The sequence below is a fragment of the Poeciliopsis prolifica genome, unplaced genomic scaffold (assembly GCF_027474105.1).
Source record: "Poeciliopsis prolifica strain line A6 unplaced genomic scaffold, Auburn_PproV2 SCAFFOLD002, whole genome shotgun sequence".
NCBI classification, from domain to species: Eukaryota; Metazoa; Chordata; class Actinopteri; order Cyprinodontiformes; family Poeciliidae; genus Poeciliopsis; species Poeciliopsis prolifica.
Window position 1 is genome coordinate 16,192,488 of NW_026562377.1, and position 20,287 is coordinate 16,212,774.

General features: G+C 39.4%; 1 protein-coding gene across 3 annotated transcripts in view; it reads left to right on the forward strand.

The window, feature by feature from the left end:
• The first annotated feature begins 12,036 nt into the window (after positions 1-12,036).
• The window catches only part of tle2b (TLE family member 2, transcriptional corepressor b), a 79,052-nt gene continuing 70,801 nt past the window's right edge, over positions 12,037-20,287 (forward strand). For all 3 annotated transcript variants that reach the window (XM_055047775.1, XM_055047794.1, XM_055047784.1), the window contains exon 1: positions 12,037-12,858. In XM_055047775.1, coding sequence (XP_054903750.1) covers positions 12,835-12,858 — 24 coding nt within the window. In that variant the 5' untranslated portion in view covers positions 12,037-12,834. The remainder of the gene's footprint in view (positions 12,859-20,287) is intronic.

The following is a 20,287-nucleotide window of genomic DNA, read 5'->3' on the forward strand; positions in this document are numbered from 1 at the left end:
AGTCTATTTTTATTCTCACGTCAGTAGTATCCTATACCGTGCCAGGTTTGTGATAAAGTTGTTATTTGTAGGTTTTAACACAATATTTCCTTACACCTCAAGTATGATAGTGTAGCTTTCCTTATCTGGTAATCTGGTAAGACGACCTATGGAAAGTTGATGTTGAAGGGGGGGATTGAGTGCCTCTGAGTGTCCCTCTGTTGCCACTGCAACCTGATTGAAGTAACAATTTTGGAAAATGATTGGTCACACATTTCTATGTAGCAGCTATTAACATGTTTTGAATTTGCCTAATATTTACTGAACACAATGAATGCTAATTTTAGTCACTCCCAGCCGAATTTGGTGAAACCTTTTTAGTTTGTTTGTGTGCATCAGTAAGATTTCAAAAATAGTTTTCCAATGTCTTACTGCCTTGATCTAGTGTCTTTTTAGCAGATACACACTCACAGGACAAACTGTGTGCTTTGTGTGTGTGTTTATTCATTCAGGGCACGCAGACTCTGTAACCCCAGCTGAACAACAAGATACCCCCAAGGATTCTCCAAACATGGCATCATGAATTTTTCAGATCTGACATCCAGCATCTGCACCTTTGGCCAACACACAAGCACTCCTTACACACGCACATGCATCTGCTCTGTCTCAGACCGGTTCACCTCCTCGTGCGTTTGCAAACTCCCTGCATCTGGCGGGTGGGAGGCGGGGGGAGAGAGGGACCCATGCCAGCGGACTTTACACTTACATAATGCATTCTACTGTCAAAATGTTTAGGATGGGAGAGAGCTGGCATGGTCTGGAGGGATATATGGGAAAAGAGAAGAAGAGCAGGCTAGAATGCGCTCATATTTATGTAGTTACTGGTAAAGCATCAGACATTTTTTTTTCCTGCTCTGATGAAGCATGCAGAATTTCAAACAGAGCTGAAAGTTGCACAAGAACTGGGAGATAGGCAATTTAAAGAAAGATAAACAAGCGTATCAAGCAACATGGAGAATGAAAATCATGTGTTGCTCTGCAACTGTTGGATGAATGATTCACTCTGATTGTTTTTTTTTTTTCTGGTGTCAGTGGAAGTAATCAAGAATAGAAATATGCAAACTGCCAGTGAGACTCGTTCTGCTTTATTTAAAACACATACCACCGCTTGTTCCAGTGGATGACTCCACTCACTGGGGAGACTTTTCGACACAATTCACTAAAAAAATGTTTTCACTTAATTAAAACGAGAATCAGAGTTATTTGAGGGAATTTGTGTTAGTTTCTTTTGTTATTATTATGGTTATTGTGAAAGCTACCCTGTGAAGCTGTATTAAATCACAAAACTGATTCGGACAGAAAATCAGTACGCCAAAGCCACTAATAACGATCATAATGCTTCACAGATACAGTAAGAGGTTAATACTGAGTGTGGCTTTAAAATCTGCCAGCACAGGGAGTTCCCTCAGGGCAGCTGGGGTCTGAGGTGCTCATAAAGAGCTCAAGACTCTTTTCCTGTCGGCGTTCCCACCACAAAGTAGCTGAAATCACATAACGGGGATCTGACAGTTTTATTACTGCAATCAGAACTACATAGTAACCCCCTTCCCTGCTTTGAGGAGTGTGAATGCTTTCGTCCCTGCAACAGTTGATAACAGCTGTCCCTCCGGTTGATATTTGTGATGCAAAGTTTTAAAAGTCATGAATTATAACGTGCGTTGTTGTGTTTTCTCACCGTCTTTAACCAACAGTAGTTAATTTAATGCATGAGTATCTCTGTTTGCTGACCGGCCTCTCAGGCGCCATTGTCAGCTTGAATCAGTCGTAATATGACCGTCTTGATCTCAGGTGAAAAAAAAAACAAACAAAAAAACCTTAATCTTTCTTCTTGGGACTTCAAAACAAAGTACAGTTCGTTAGCTCCTTATCTGTAGAAAATGTGTTTGGTTATTTTCTGTTCATTTGATAATTTATTTATTAATGTTAAATGCTCGAATGAATGGAGGCTGTGACTTCATATGCAGAAACGTTTGTGTCTTAAAGAAATTCCAATGTCAAGTAGACATAAGGAATAGAAAAAAATAACCTGCATGTCATAGACTTATTCATGATTTTCTGACAGCTGTAGGATGAAGAAATAATCGCGCTCTGTTGGATCCTTGTTTCCCAACAATTGGATCTTCAGGTGTTGCAACATTTTAGCTGTATTTTTCTTTGTCTGACTATGAGTGTGTTTCTTCAGGCGCGCAGGAGAGAACTTGAAGTCTTTTGAAAGGCCGAAATTAATCAAAACAATGAGCGGTAACTCAAGAACTCACATCTGAAAGGTCTGTTTGGTCTGCTGAATTTATATGAGGGAGTTACCCTGTTGTAAACCTGCAAAACCGTAAAGCAGCTCTTAAATACCTATCTGTTGTGGTTTTATTTAAGATCTAATGTGCCTGAATGTTGAGCTAACAGTATGTCAGTGACCACATGCTCTCACATGTTCTTTCCTGCAGCCAGCAGCAGGAAATACGCTAGATGAAGCTAATTATGGCACCAACCAGCGAGGAAGTCGAAGTGATCTCACAAAAACATAAACAATCACGCCCAGACACGAACATTAGGTGCACGAGCCTCCACACAAAGAATAGCCAAATGTTTACGCTACAAGTTCAGGAGACCACATGTGTTTGCAGGCACTTAAGAACCTTCAACACACAACAGGTACACCCATGGTAGTTTTATGCATTCCATGTGTGTGTGCGTTTGATGCTTTCTTCACTGTGTGTTGAAGCGTGAATAGGCATTCGTTTAGCTAGCGCCAACCAGGCTGGAGTTTATCCAGACTCCAACATCACAGGCGTCGTGTTTGTCCCAGTGCGGCATCCCGCAGCCAGGTGGATTTGTCAGTATGGATCTGTGGATCATCTCACTGACTGACGCCTCGGTTTGTCTGCGTGCATGTGTGTGTGCGTGTGAGAGACAGAGAGAGAGAGATCACTTTGGAGATAGAGATCAGTCCAGTTCTTTAAAGTCATATCTTAAAAAAAAAAACAGAGAGGTGGGGATCATATGAGTATCTGTGGTGAACTTCAAGATTCTGCTTTCAAACTACTCCGCAGCGTCTTCATCTGTCATAAAATCCACTCACTTCTTCTCTGCACTGGATGAAGCACCAGAACCCAAAACCTAAGATGAAGGGTCAGAACAGCAATGCCAATAAATTAAGGTTCAAGTTAGAAACAACAACAAGAACAACAACAAAAACCTTTAAGTAAAAAAGAAGATCAAAATGAACAGTAAATACACGATGGGTGATCCGTCCGTCCGTCCATCAACCCAAGAGGCTCCATGTAACCACAGGAAAAGGAGAAGATGATGCTACAACAAAAACCGTTGCACTCTGACCATTTTATACCTTCAACAACTTTGACATAATGTCATAATGTCTGTTACAAATATTTGGGAGTACAGGTAAAATCAGACAGCGAGACTAAAGGCTAAAAGTTTCAGAATAAACTCAATACTTCAATCAGACTTCTGTTTAAAATAACAATAAAAAAAAAAAACTAAAGCAACAAATATGTTCCAACCACAACAGTGGGAAAATAAATAAATAAATAAATTTCACTTTGTCTTTGATTTCCAGAAGTTATAATTACGTGGCATATGAACATGGTGCCTCGGTCTGATGATCTAACAAAGGGAAAGTTTTCATTGACAACCAAAAACAAATCAAATTGAACATTTCAAACAACGCAGCGCAGAGACTTTGATGTCATGCAGCTACAAAGAAGTTGATACAGTATGCACCTCAGTCCCAATAAGCCAGAACAACAATAATAAATGTCATATGTAGTCATCTGGCCAATTTTCAAAGAACTTAACTTGATTCAGGAGAGAAAATGGGGCTGGTTTCTTTATTTTCAGTCTACCATGCAATTGTTGCAGCCCCATAAGCCCTTTTTGTTGCCGTGTATCAGAAAAGCATATCTGCAACTAACAATAGGTGATCGAGCTGTTTGACAGCAGGCATGTTTACTTGTGTAAGTCTTTTTTTTTTTTTTTTACTATTCATGCATACCACATTCCATCGCCATACATTTATAAATATGACAGCGCCTCTTTGAGAGGGAAAACGCATGTACCCTCTCCCTAAAGCTTTATGTCAGCCTTCCACACGAGTAAAGACAGACACGGTGAGTAAAATGGGAGTCAGCAGCTTTTTTATTTTTACTCTGCAGCAGCAGAGGTATAAAACGTGGTCTGTAAGTGGATTCAGGCTGTGAAGACTTTTTCTTTGTGAGACATGCCACATATGACAGCATCAACCCTTAAATGAGGAGCATACAACAAGCAAAGAGCTCAGAGAACTGTGAGTTTATATATATATATGTGTGTGTGTGTGTTTGGTTTAAGATATTATCAGATTAATGAAATATCTTATATTGAAACGAATTGATTGTGTGTAAGCTGACCTCCCTGTAGGTTCTGCCATTCACTATTCCAGGTGTGCTATTTTCATTTTGGCATGTACAAGCTACCCATTTACTTCTTTTGATTTGTCCCTGTTTGAAGTGAAATAAAGAAAATTAGTTGGGGAAAAAAAAATCCTCCCTATTCTCAGAAGAGAACTGTTTACCCACTGTGTGTGTGTGCGTGTGTGTGTGTGTGGGGGTGTGTGTGTGTGTCACTCTCTCTCTCTCTCTCTGTGTATGTGTGTAGTAGAAATAGCGGGACTGAAATTAACGGCAGAATTTACTGAGCATTTATGTAGCGTGACTGACGGTGTACGAGCGCGCGCGTGCGTGTGCGCGCGCGCGCGAGGACTGAATAATTGGAACTTCAATCCCCACAATCCCCCACAGACTCCTCAGCGCTCCTCCGCCGCTCCTCGCACACACCCATTTAACAAGTCAGCTCGCTTCCCGATTGGCCTTTGCGCTTCACGTGACGTCAGGACCCAACGTGGGGTTTCCTCAAGGCGATTGGCCAGGACGAGGACGGCTTTCTCCAATCAGGACGCGCAGCGAGCCTCTCGGTGAGACGGGAGCGTTTAAGGTGGAACCAAAGAGTTGTTGACGTGTTTCCGTACGGTCTAAATTGAGACGTTGAGTGTTCAGTTTGATTTTCTCTCACTGTTGTTGCATGTTGTGAATATTGTTAGAAAGCGCAGGACACGTGTTTCTTCTTCTAGAAAGAAAGTTTTTCTGTTTTGGCAACTTTTCTTGGTGTAACAGCAAACCAAAGCATCTGCTGTTGGTTATGTTTCTTTCTTCTAATTCTTCATTTTGACCAAATATTTGTGTTTAAACCAAATAATAGTTCTCTGCAGCTTGTAAGTCACCTTGAACGCTTTTACTCTTATTGGTCCCAAATGAACCTCAACGCTGCAACGTGCCACAGGTGAGTCTAATGGTTAGTTAGTTGACACACTTTAACATAATGTACTTCTACTTCTGGGCCAGCTTTATTTTCCATTATATAATGGGAAATATTGCCATCCGTTTTCTAACTATGCAGGTTTTATAAAAATTGTTTCCAGATATTAGTTAAAACTGCCACCATGTTGTCATATAATCTTTTAAAAAATTCCAGCTCCTCTGCGTTCTCCCTGTGGTCTTACTGCCATCGCTCCCAGTCAGAAACAGCCAATCAGAGCCTTGCCTTTGCTCTCTGCTATGCTACGGCTTCTGGCCTACTGGGGAGCCAGTTACCATGTCTACCGATAATGATGGAGAATCAGTTTTTCCTATAACAGTGTTAATTACTTATTAGCACATCTGTAGCAGACATCTTGAGGTTGTGTGTTGCTTACCTACGAACACAGGGATTGACAGCACTGATGCATTTCTCTTGGCTCTGATTGGTTGTTTATGATGGGAGCGGTGTATGTAGATGTCAGTCACAGGCAGAGAGCGCGATTGTTTTCACAGATCTTTCTCATGCTGTGCTATTATGAGATTGTGACAGTTTCAACAAATATGTAAAAAAAAACAACAACATATTTTTAATAAGGTTAATTGTGGCTTTATTATAGATGATAGGGAATTATAATTTTAAGGTATTTTCAGAGTTGAGAATCCAATCAATGATGTAATTGTGAGACATTTTGTTTTACTGATATTCTCTCAGTGTAAGAACGGTGGGTAAAAATACATAATTATAAATAGTTTGACATAATTTAGAAGATTGAGTGGAAAAAAACAACCATTATCCCTACTAAATGTAGGAATATGGAATATGTGTCATAATGTAATCTATGACATTTTCTTATTCAAATTTTCATTCACAGACATAATTCAATTCAGCTCAAATTTATTTGTACTATCCACTCAGAGCAAATGTCACTTTACAAGAGAAATAGATACATTTTATATTCTGAACTAACTAGACAGTTCAGTCTTGTAGACAGAGACATTTACACACATTGCACTTCAACCATAGCTACAAATGATGACATCAAATTCAGTTTATTATTCCCAGTGGTAGAAAGTTTTGATTCAGTTGCATCAAGTCTATGACTTGGCAACGAGGAGGATTTGTATTATACAGTAAAAATGTCACAACTTTTCAGTTTTTAAGAGGTTTTCCCATTGAATATTATTGAAATGCCCATATATTGTTGTTTTGCTTGTTGAGTAAAATATCAAACAGATACCAGCTGGCTAATTAGTCAGAAAGTGCCTATCCTGAGCTGCTTAAGAGACATGAAGCTTAAAATTACCTTTAAATGTTATTTCATGTGAGTTTGTCTCCTGTTGTCTATTATTTTCTGAAGATTTTGGATTTAATCCCGTGTCCATTGATTGCTTTTCTGAACTCCGTTTGGGTCAGGCAACTTTGATCAAACCAGAAAAAACTCCTGCTGGTAGATATTGGTCTTTGGAATGACCTTGTCCTTACAGTGAACTACGATTGTATTATCAACAATGACCTTATATTGTCTTTCTGCAAAGTTGTTATAAAGGATGCCGAAGTGGCAATTGATGCCTGATCAAACTAAAAAGGTCCAGTGGACGTTCTCTTGCAATGTGTTCAGGAATAGCTTAGCTAATATAGCATCTATATCCCTATTTATATATGAAATTATGCTTTTTTTTTTTAACTCAGTAGATCTGGCAGTGTTACCTTCCACCTTGTCTCTGCTTGCATGTTCATATTATCAACCATAGCTCAATGATCCAATCTACATTGCCATGGATTCATGTTCAAGAGTGGTGCAGCATTATTGGTGATTTTTTTTAGGAAATCTAAATCCTGGCTTTGAACCTGGGTCTTATCACAACTGTGCTGATGGATCAGCATGAGTCTGTATGCCTGCCCATCTGCCTCTCTGAAACCCGGTGTAAAGAGTCGGGGGAATAATTACCTGCATAATCCATTCTAGACAATTAGATAATACTGATTAGTGCAAAGAGCTACATGGGGAATGGTTGTGATGTTTCTGGTTTTGGAGCCTCGTTGAATGGCTGTCTTTATTTTAAATATCTTGGACCCACTCAAAGGGAAGACAAAGGAGAAAGTATAAAGAAAGGGTGGCTGTAATTCATCATCGGGAGGTAGAAAATTTCCTCACTACATTTAGTGGCAATCTGCCAAGTGGTTTATAATGTTTCATTTGCATTCACTGTTGCCTCCCAGCACGACGTTTCTTGGTTTGAATGCTGGCCGGTTTTGAATTTCTTTTTGAAGTTCAATCTTCTGAGTCTTTTCAATGTCTGACCTCCAGCAGGAATTATAAAAGAGGATGCTTGTTTAGTGTGTGAGTAATTAGGATGGAAGGGTTCTTTACGCATGTAGATTTTGGAGAGAGGGTTGATGTTTGCTGTATGAGATTTTTACCTTGGCTGCTCTTTCATTCTGTGTTTCATTTCCAGTGAAAACCTGTCACTGCATTTGGGAACACAATTTTTTAAAAATTTATTCTTGCACAGAGAATATACAACATTTGTCATAAATCTGATTTGAATGATTCAAAATTTAGATTCGGTTAAAACAAGAAGTTACAAGTCACCCAAAATGCTACCAGACGATTCCTTTTAATGGGTTCTTCAATGCTTGTTTGACAAAATTTTGTCAGCCAGTTTTATCACCACTTTTCATTAGTCCAACTAGTCCAATTTATTCTAAAACCAAACACCTACTTCAAAACTTCAACCTCTATGTGTTATTTTGCTTACGCCAAAGCACATATTGTGCAAAGCTTACAATATTCTAGACAGGGATAGAAGTTTAATTTGATTTGAAATATCTTAGTATTTTAGTATAAAATTAACATTAAAGCACAATTATGTTTCCCTGTTTTTGACAATTAGTGTAACTTTGTTCTGATGTTGGTTCTGGAGGGGAGCAACTACTGCTCCATCTTCTGACATGTAAACAGCAAGAGAAGATGGCTATAGTGACCAGAAGGGACTCCTTGGTCAGCAGTGTGTCCCCTCGCCTGTGATGAATGAGAGTGAAGGTGTTTGCTCTTTTATGCTTACAGACTGTGTGGGTGTTTTTGTTTCTTGGCATTTTAATTAAATAGCCAGGCATAATGTTTCGCTGTAAACTGGTAATAGACACAGAATATCTAACGGCTTTATCGTCTTCCGTAATGCAGCAGAAAACAAGTGTTAAGACACATAACTGTGATTTGTCATAACGAGGTGAAATTTAGAGTCAGAGGGTTCCTTTTTCAAATAGAGCAGCTTTGGGAAGTGGATTCTTAAGATTCTTGAGACCACAATCTGTGTTGTTAGTTTCAACCTGTGAGCTTCCTGCTAAATCTAAAATAAGCTGTTATGCCTTTAGTGTCCCGTAATAACAGCTTCAAATGGATTTTAGGTGTGTTGATGGTTGATGACGGCATACGCAAAGCAGTCTTGCTTATTCAAGTTTGCTTTTGTCCCAAATTCATTGGATACTGTTCATTTACTTCACTGCTGATTGGCCCTTTGATCGCCGAATTGATTTTGTTTTGGCTGTTGAGCAGACGTTGAGTGAGGTCGAATATTTTTTTAATTTAACTGAAGCTCATTAGCTTTACAATCAATGTAGGTGTGATTATAAATGAATGACATTTGGGCAAAATTGAACATATTGTCCAGTCAGGAGTGGATTCTTTTATTGATGATGATGTTTCTAAATAACACCTTCAGATGCATATTTTGAATACAGTTTCAGATACGGTTAATGTCTGGAAAAGCAAAAACATGTCATCCACACTTTGATCACTAGAGAAAAGCACAGTACGTCCATTACAATCCTTGGCTTGTGTCATATATCCATGGACAGACTTTTTCACTGCATTAACACTGGAAGCAGTTTGAAGCAATTTTGGGACAATTGAATCTGAATGCCTTCCCAATATTTTCTACGGATCACAGCTTTCTTTGTTAGGGTTGTTTCCATTTCCAAATACATTTCTTGTTTTAAAAGAGTTTTCTTTCTGAAAGTGAAATTTCTAATTATTTCAAACCAGCTTAAAGAAATAGCATGGGAACTAATTTCAGTAAAAAAAAAAAAAATAGCATTTCTTTTTCTCAAAACCTGTCCTCAAACTATCAAAACACCCCATAAACAAGCTGCTTTTAAAGTTTGATTTTGAATATCAAAGCAATGTGCTGCAATAATTACCATCTTACTCAAAATATGTGCAGAATACAAACACTTTTACACACATAAGCCTAATATCAGAAATAACAGAGCAAATTTGACAGTGACTTTCAGGGGGGATTTGGATAAAAAAAAAGGCATTAGGCTCTCCCAAAAGGAACTGTTGTGTTGGGTATAATAGGATGTCTGTATGTGTCCCTAATTGAGGCTTTGGACCTGTCCTTTGCCTCACCCTCTAGTTATCAAATGCAGTTTCTGTCTTACTGGAAATCCTCCACGGATGCCAGGACCGACTGCGCCCGAGTCTACGGTGTCGGATTAATGGCTGTCTGATCAAGTTCAAAGGCAGCGCTGCCCTGGATAAACTGATTATAACCAGTGCCAAAAGATGTCTGGGACAGCCCGGTGTTGTGTACGAGGAAAGTCTTTAAATATCAGGTCTGAGTAGGTTCAGGTCCATTCTGGGAGCTCCTGTAAATAACATTTGCTTCAGATCCAGCACTCAGAAGTAGGCAGGCAGACATTTTTATCCTGCTGTGGCGGAGATATTTCTGGAGTGTTACAGCAGTAATCCTTGAGATACTCGACCTACTGATTCTGATTACATCCCTGGCAGTAAACAGACATTCCTCCATTGCAGCACTTATAGTGATGACAAATATCCCCTCACAATGCTTGGACCTAAAAGTCATATCTCTATCCACATTTTTAATAGCATTCCTTTGTTAAAATGACTGTTGGTGGCACATTAACCTGATGGACGTTAAAATGAGTTTGACATAATAATAATAATAATAAAAAAAAAACAGCTTGAAAAGGTTTTTTTTCTCAGTGAATTCATTCCAGTTTGAAAGGTTTTGTTCAACTGAAAATTAACTTTTTTTTTTTTCCTGGAAGTATTTACAAAGTAGATCTGAAACCATTGATATTTAGAACATGGATTGTATTGAAGTATGTTTCTTTGTGCTGCTTGATTTGGGTGTGTTGAAGCAAGCTGTGCACATGACGCATGCTTAATTATGAGGTGACCTTAATATCATAAAAATTATACCATCCGGAATGATGGTATTCATGCTGAAACACGACAATTGAGTTTTTTCTGGCTGGCAGTAGCACCATATTTAGCATAAGAGCGATAAAAATTAACAAAATTATAAATTGTCTTACTCCATGTTGGATCTGGTTGTGTCGGATAATTTGTCATTGCAAGTCTAAGGATTAAATGGCAGCTGTCATAAAAACAGATAAAATTGATAATTTTTTTTGTTTGAGTTGTTGCTGTCAGTTTGAGACTTGGACAAGTCTTGGTTGGTGAACAATATTAGCTTTTCTCACTTCCGCTGGTATGAATACTGGTTAATAGAGGGTGGAAGCCAGAAGAAATAAAATAACTAATTCCCTGAATGTTAATCCTGAAGAAAATATGATGCTGCCTCTGTTTCCATGTAGGGTTGGTATTTCAAGAAGCTATTTTTCTGCCACATATGTAGTTTTGACCACGAGCCAGAAAATTTAATTTTACTCTAAATGATGATTGGAATTTCATCTACACAATTGCTGCATATCCTGTATGACTTATTGTACAGGTGGATCACTGGTTGTGGTTGTGTCAGCAGATTATCTGGCCTCTGAATTATCCGCTGTTCCTTCAGTGTCCACATTGGCTTCTTCTCTGGTTTATTATGCTCTCCTTGTCTGGCTTGTGAGCTTAATATTTCAGTGTTTAATAAATGGGTAACTTGGGGGCTGGACACAAGTACACACCTCAGCTTGCATAGTCGGATCGTTAACAAAACACTAAAACAAAACGCTTTTTAATTTTCTAAAACTTGTCAGTTGTGTGGCCGTCTTTGCTGGCGCTCTTCATAAAATCCCAGTTAAAGTCTGGTGCGACTCAATGTGACAAAGTTTAAAAGATCCGTGTAATCCGATGGAGATCAGATTTGAGAGATCATTTCACCAGCAGTCTTTGGTGCAACCTGAACGAGTTTTGGCTGGATTACTGTGCAATTAAGCATGACTGGATTACTATCCGATCATCTCGCACAAATGTTCTTGCAAGTTGTGAACTGACTAATAAACTTATCACTCTGACTGGCTGTTGTATATGTGTGTCTGTTTGTGTGTGTGTGTATGCGTGCGCTTCCTTTGCTGTCATGAATTTGCATATGCACGTCTGAGCATTTGTGTGTTTGCATCTCGATCCATATCTGTTTGAGCCCCAGTCTTTGTGCTTGACTGATTGCTTTGTGTATCTGACCACAATTGAAAATGAATCCATCTCTCGCCTCCTCTCTCTCTCTCCATCCTATCGCTCTCTCTCTCTCTCTCTCTGTGTGTGTGTGTGTGTGTGCGACTGTGTGGCTCTATCTACTCAGTTCCACCTTAAGAGAAGCTTTAGCAGCCTGTCCTGTTTGTGTTGAAGCCAACAGGCACAATATATTACAGTCTAGGGCTTGCTGCTGAAAAGCCCGCTGGATCCTCCACTGACCTGCTGTTCTTTCCTGCTTTCCTCTTGCGTTTTTTTTTTTTTTTTCCACATTTAGATTAAAAACAAAGCTCTCACTCTCTCCTCCCTACCCCAAACCTCCTCCTCCTCCTCCTCCTTCCTCTCCTTATTTCTGCTGCAGCAGTCAAGGCTTTAGTGTGTCAGAGAGACAGGGTGAAGAGGAGGGAAAAATAAGAGAAGGGGACTATTTGGTTCAGCTGAGTGTTTATGTTTGTATGTTTTGCCATTGGACTGCTGGGTGAAAGGGCACAAGGACAAGCCACAAGAAGAGAGGGAAGGGGAGGAGAAGTATAAGAGAAGAGCTTGCATAGACTGAATTCTCTCTCTCATGTCAGAGCGTGTGGACCTGATCACAAGCTGAGAGAAAAGGGGGACAGACACTGTAAGGCAGACGAGGAGGAGAGGAAGAGGAGGAGAAACTGTGACTTGGGTTTCACGAGGGGAAGGCGAAGGAGGAAGAAGGAGGCAAAGTCTGGCGCTCCGTTTTATCATGACCCCGTTGGATGAACGAGCCGACGGAGCGAGGGTTCTTCTGCTGAGTGTCAGTGGGAATTTGCGTTAGAAGATAAGGACAGAGAGCAACAAGGACGAGATAACCCAGCGAAGGAGCAGAGACAGTCCTCCCTGAGTGTTTGAGAGTCTGGGTTTGTGTGTGACTGCGAGTGGGTTGGTGTAACCAGGTGGAGGGCAGAGGACTGGAGGGCCAGGGGAGTAACCTGGCCATCAAACGGACTGGAAGCCTCTCCTCTCCTGGGATCATGTACCCTCAGGGCAGGCATCCGGTAAGTTCACCCTCATGTCTCTATTTCCTGTCTGCTCCACTTTTTGTGAGTGTCTTTCTCAGCTCCAATCTGTCTGTGGCTTTTAATTTGTCAAATTCGCTTTATTACCACTGTCCCTCTTGGATTTTTATGCTTCCACACTAAAATCACTTTCTGGTTAAAACTTCCTTGCTGGGTTTTCCTCCTGCTTTCGGATTATTGACCTCACCATGTCTGCATCTCTCAGTCCTTCTGTTTGTTTCAGCCTGACTCGCTTGTGTAGTTAAATTGACTGCACTGAAACATGAGGAGAGAGACATCGGGTGTTTGGGCTGAGAGTTTCCCCGATATGCACACACACACTCACGCACGCACACACCCACCCACCCACACATTCATGACACCTCCCTCTCTGTCAGCTACAACCAGGTCTCTCTGGGATCCTGTTGTTGATTGGCTGCGAAGGTGGTACACAACTAAACCTGCTCTTCTCGGGTTGCGTGTTTTCTAGCCACGCGCTAATTATTGTTTATTCATCTCTGCGTGTGTTTCAGCCTGGAAGTGTGTGTTTGTGGAGATGTGTGTCACAGTACATCTGGCTGCAGTGATGTATATGTGCATGTGTGGAGGAACCGACCAGCAGTGTTTCATCAGTTGATTTTCATTGTCTTTTGAGTTGCAAAACATTTCCTTACTGCAGTCGTCCTAATAGCAATGTGTGCAATATCACAATTGGATATTTGGGAGGCTATTACATTTCCAGTGACATGCACAAATGCTCTACGAGCCAATGTTATATTTGTTCCATTGGATGGACTTTCACTGCCCTTGACACGCAAACCCTGATATAGTTTTCAGAGGCCAAATTGGTTAATCTCACGGAAAACAGTGGGAAAGGGATGAAAATGAGGGGAAACATCATTAAATTGAGGGCAGTTTTATTTCCTTTGAATTGATACCATTATCCCAATCGTGCTATTGGATATTTTCCTAAAATTGTACAGCTGTAGTTATTTTTAGGTGATGTTGAATATGCAGGGTTTGCAAAAGTGCTGTTCCCTCTTGAACTTCTAGCATTTAATTATGTAGTGGAATGTAAATGATTTATGGTTTTACATTTTTTTTCACTGATAAAATTCAGAGAAATCTTGCATGCATTTGTATTCAGCTCTTTGGGTTAGTACTTTGTAGGACCACCTTTCTCTGCAATTAAAACCAGAAATCTCTTGGGGTATGTCTGTACTTCACGTCTGCAGGCTGGAATTGCTCAAAATCAAGCCCAGTTAGATTGGCAGGGCAAATCTGAATATCAGTTTTTATGTCTTGCCACATATTCTGTTGATTTTAGGTGTAAACTTGGACTGGGCTGTTCTAATGCTTGACTATGACTTCATCTGAACCATCTGACTGCAGCTCCGGCTGTAAGTTTGGGAATATGATCTTGCTGGAAGGTGAACCTCCACCTCTGTTTTGGGTCTTTTGCAGCCTCCATTAGGACTGCCCCTTAAGACGAGCGTTCCTGCACTTCCCTTGTGTTTTACTGTAGATACCTGCTGCGTTCCTGATGCTGTTTGTTGCATTGGACTCTAACAACATAAAGACCTTAATGCTATGGAAAAATATAGGTTAGAAAGTCAAAAAGTCACAGAAGATGAGTTACGGCTTAGAATGAGTCTAGCGCAGGCCAGTTGTTTTACAAAAATCTTGATCTTGCTGCTATAATCAGATTTGGTTGTCAGTCTCTTTGTATCTGCTACAAATGGGTCACTGGCCACTTTGCCTCACAGCCAGCCAGCCAAACAGCAAACCAATAAGCCAGCCAGCCAGCTATCACATAGAATTATGAATGACATTTTCACTAGAGGACGGCATGAGGAATCAATTATATGTACAGAGAGAATGCTAATAAGCCAGCTGCTGGAAAAGTTGCAGGAAAACTAGGAGAGGTGGAAAACAAAGCAAGAAAGCAAAATGCATAAGAGCCAAGAAAAGGGCTAAAAAAAAAAAGAGAAGACGGAAAGAGTTCCTTCAGAAAGCACTGCTGGAGGTGGAAAGTGAAATGAAAATGAATGAAGAAACGTGTGTGAACATCCCTCTGTTCTCCCCTTTAGAGGGGTATCAGAGAGCTTCCTGCGGAGATGCTCTGCGTTTCTGATAAAGTTCAGTCTCAGACCGAGCCAACTCCAACAGATCAATAGACCCCCATCTCTCTCTTTCTGTCCCTATTTTGTATTTCTTCATTGGGTTTTTTTTCTCCCAACTTTTTCTGCAGTTGTCCTTGGCCAGTATGCCCCTTTTTTTTCTTGTGTTTCCATGAATTATAACCTGCAGAGAGATGTAAAGAGGTATAGAACATTTTGTGTTGTTTCATTTTTTTCATATAAATTGCTATACACAAGTATAAATGCAGTAAATTATCAATTTAAGTCACTTTATAATTATGGTACTGATGTTTCTCTTGCCTTCTAATTTTCTGAGCTCTCTGTTATTTTGTTCTGTCTCTGTCCAATTATGGTCTTGGACAATTAGATGGTTACATGCAAACACTGAACTTGACCTCCCAGGATTCCATTAAGAAGCACATTTTATAACTCTTTGTGTTTTTTTTTTTTACAGTTTCCCTCTAATGGTGTTTTTCATTCCTTAAGTCAACCAAAAACCAAAAGAGCAACTCCATAACTCACTAAAATTATTTAAATCCTCATAATACCACTGTATTCACGTATTGACACATTAGAGCTCACAGCACTTAATGGTATTCACTGGATTAGGAGACTTTTTGGTATGTTAAATAAGTTTGCATTATGGAGTAAATAACTTCTATAAAATAACATAATTCTTGAACAAATTTAAGCTCTAATGTTGAAATTATTGCTACTTGTCAACATCCTCTGTTGACAGTTATTACTAACTTGTGACTCTGGTAAATAACTTATTGTGGCTAAATAAGTTATTATTTAGAGGCGACAATATGATGGTCAATGATTTAATCACACCTGGAAGCTATGTTTGAGCAGGTGGATGCCCAGGTTGTGCTATTTTTTCTACAAGATCTAATCACAGTTTAAAATGTATTATGTCTTTATCTGTAAAAAACAACAACAACAAAAAAATACCCAAAGGTTTCTTAATTGTCTAAAAAAATAAATAAAATTCTTTTAGCCTCTTGTCATGGTCTTCTCATTTTGAAAGCTGAATGCATCTTTACAAGCCTCATTCTGTGACAAACTACTACATGCACTCCACATGGGAGCACTGAGTCCAGATCATCATGTTGGCTGTGGAATAGGCAAGAGGCATAGCTGCACAATATATTCAGTTGAAACCTTTCAAACTCTTAACAGTGTTTGACTGCTTTGATACAGTATTCGGTTGGCTATCATATTTCAAGTGTGATGCATTCACACTCTGCATGCCAGGAATATGTTTGACCAGTTGGATGGTCTGTGGTTTCCCTTGATAAACAACATATGTACATTTATAGTGGCTGAAATTGTAAAGCTCATAGATATGGTGGGGAAGTTTATGATGACAGTCAGGAGAATTCATGTTAGTCTTGGTTGTTATTGTCATGGCAATATTCAACAATAACATTTCAATTACTTGTTTTTTCAAAAGATCACACAGCCCTTGTAAGGTGTCGCAACACATTGTGAATCTTCTATTTCTTTATCCGTCTTAAATAGAAGTATAACTGAACTGACAAGCCAGTTACTCTGCCAAAATCTGAAACTAATCTGGTTCTGGTAGGTCCAAAGCATGTTTTCAGGACGTCACCAGTGTGCTTTCAGAACTGCAGATGTTGCTCACATGTTGCTGACTTGAGCAACCTAAGGTTGACTTTTTCTTAAAAGAGAAGCTAGTCCGTCTTCACTCTCTGGTGGCAAGGAGTTAAAACTGAGAGCTGGGCTGTGAGGAACGTGGAGCCGTAATTGGTTCCCTGGATTTTTAGTGGAGAGCGTTATCAGAACATTGAGTGTGTGCGTGTTTGAGGGAGGATTTGTGTGAGGTGTGTTCTTGTTTAAGTTTTCTGTATTTTTTTTTATGTCTGCCCCCTTGGTGCTTTGTGAGCATATAAATATTTGAATTAGCTTACATGTGGGTAAATATTCATTGCAAAGTTCACTTGGGTTTTATGTGTGCACATTCTCCATGAAGTGTAAAGTGATGCAGTCAGTGTGTTACTATGCAGCTCTCATTATGTTATCACAATATTGCAGCATCTTTCATTACTGGAAATGCTGGTTTTAAAAAAAGTCATTAATTTGTCTTTGTGAAAATGGTTGTCAAAAACAGGAAAAGATGACAACATTTCATCTCACTGTGGTTGAAACAGTAGTGGCATCTTACTTGGGTACAGTATTAGACTCTCTAATTGCTCTAAAAGGACTTTTAAGGCTCTTAGTTCTTTTGAACCAAGAGCCTTCAGGATGACAGTAGTCATCTTTTGGATGACTACCGCTTGTTGCAGGTCCTTATTATTGTGCAAACCTTTTAGTACGCACATATATATTTTTTGGAGAAGCGTGTGTGTGCATGCAGCCGTTGAAGTTTGTGTGCATGTAATCGAGAGTGGAAGGTGAACGGAAATCAGCAATGATTTGTGTGGGTATGTGCTCTTTGTGCCAACAACAACAATAAATAACGTCCTGCTTTGACCACAACTGTTGGTGCGAATGTACAAGCCTTGGTTGTGTGTGTGTGTCGATGAGTGTGTTGTGGATGAATTCAGATCACACCCATAGGCCTGTTGACAGTATATGTTTATGAATCAATAAATGATAAACACCTTTACAAGTAAGGACTTATGCTTTTGAATGAAAGGTTTCTTCAGTTTTTGATATCATCACCTTCCTAAAACAATGATCTAATTAATATTTTTTGCCCAAAGTGATTTATTTTTATTTTTTTTTTGTTGGAAATAAAATATGTTTGAACGAGACTTTATTTGAGAAGTCTGGTTGTAGGTTTGCAGGCTTTTATCTGTTCAGAAAAGTTTGTCGTGAAGATAAAATTCAGAACTTTAGTTTGTCTGGAAATGACTTTCAGTTTAGTGTTTTCACGTTTTGCCATATTACAAGTTTAATGTTTGTTATTGGGATGTTATGTCAGTATGTGGTTTTCTTATTCTCCAAATAACGCGGTGGGATTTGAAACTGAAACATTTTACTCTTCTTCTATGTAAAACATCAGATTAGATGTAGATCACACATCAAAAACAACTTTCAGGTGTTGCTGCAGAATGTCAGTTGGATTCTGATCTGGGCTTTGACTTGACCGTTCCAACAGAAGAATATGCTTTGATCTAAACCATTCTGAGGATTCCCTCACTTTATATATAATCAATCTGATGAAAGGTGAATCTATGCATTACCTTTAAGTGATTTTGCAACTTACAATGGTTTTTCTTTTAGTAGCTTTGTGCACTTTGCAAGCAAAACTGACCAACTTTCCTTTATCTTATCAAAAAAGTAAGCCCACAGTATGATGCTTCCATCATCTTGTTTTAACAGGGGAGTGCTGTCTTTTGATACATAATGTTAATTTTATGTATCAACATTATGCACCTGAAAGATCAATTCAGGTCTTAACTGAGAGCACCTCCTTCCACAATTTGCAATCGGCAAGCAGTTTATTTCTTTTGACAATGGATTTCTTCTTGATGCTTGTTCATAAATATTTTTATGAAGCACTGCAGTGAAAGGCAGTGAAATACTGACTCCCCCTTGCATTTCAAATGATGAGCATGGTAATTGCTTATGCTTTGCACCAGAAAATAGAAAAATAAAATGTTTGCTTTCTCAAACGTACTTTGATTTTCACTTTTGATTGCTTTTGATCTAAAGAAAGAAAAATAATTTGGTATAAAGAGGAAAAAAGTCAAAGAAGATGTAAGAGTTAAAATTTACAAAAAGGTTGGAAAACATTTTGTACTGTAGCAAAGCATCATAAGCAGTCATAAAAGTTTGACTTTGACATGTTTATTGTTCCAAACTTGTGACTGGCTGTTGCAGAAATAGTATTTAACCATTTCTCACTGAATTAATTAAGTTAATATTTTAACCACAAAAGTGTTGCATTTCTGTGACAAGTCAATTAAAAGTTCATTTTTTCCACACGTACCGTACTCGTCTCTTTCTTTCTAAAGCTGTGTCAAGCAGTTTCTTTTTCCGCCAACATTTAAGATTGTAATGAGAGCCATGTGCGGTAAATAGCGCAGCGCCTTGCTGTCACCTCCCAGAGATGACATTCTCCCCTCCTTTCCGTTGTCCTTGTCTTGTTTACATTTAATTTCACGGTGCATTTCAAAGGCAGCCCTTTTAGAGAGGCAAAAAGCCAAGGAACAACAATGCAGCCGCTGTGAGAGAGCCTGCACAACGGTCACACACACAACCAAGAAGTTCTGATCAGATATCAGTGGCTGCTTGGTGAAAGCCCTCTCTCTGATTAAAAACAGGCCATTTTTTTTTTTTTATCCTCAAATCCTGTTTGCTGTCGTCCTTTCTTTGTCGTGAAAAGAAATGATCAGAGCAGGGCTTGGAGGCAGTCCAGACCCTCATTCCAATATGTTCGCCGCCTTTTGCTTGCGCCCTGAGCTGCAATGGCTTTCTGACTGGTAGCCAACTAGGTAACTTTAGATTGGCTACATTAACTAATGGCTGCCTTTGCTGGACTTTTGGATTACTGGGAAGTTGTTAGCATGACTGAGTGTTGGCGAGTCTTTGCCCTTTGAAAGCACAATGTGAGAGCCACAAACTGTAAATAGGGCTTTCTTTCTTAAATTGTGACAAAAGCCATTTTTTTTCTTATCCAGCCCATTGAATAGTTTGTGAAATTGTAGGGAAAGCATGCTCACAGTACTTTGGCTTCAAAAAATGTTGGCTGATAACTTGGAATCCCATTTGCCTCTTCTGCCTTTCTTCTGTCTGTCAGAGTCTAAATCAATGAGCTGTTGCTTATGTTCGTTGCTGCACACATCAGCAGATACACACTTACACACACACACTTAGAGACATGTGCTCAAGGGGTACTGACACTCTTCTTCTTCACTTGCCATTTTTTCATGTCTTTTTTTTCCCCCCCCTAAATATTTCACCCTGCAATTATTATTTAATACACAAAATCCAAATGCGTCTTGGCTTGTTTCGGAGCGATACAAGGAGAGGAAAGAGTAAGAGGAAGAAGTGTGAAAGGAAAAGAAAACAAGGTAGAGCTGCAATAGAGAGGGCATGAGAAAGGGGATGTGGGGGGGAGATTGTGGGTGTTTTTGCTTGAGTGAATACATCCCTGCTCAGACATGTCATCTTATACCTTGTGAATGCTGATGTGTTGGTAGAAAGCGTACCAGGGTCTAACCAGATTGACAGAGATGACAAACCGACAGATAGAATTGTGTCTTTTCCAATAACTCCCAGATGTGCATCTGTTTCACAGTTGCAGCCTCATTTCT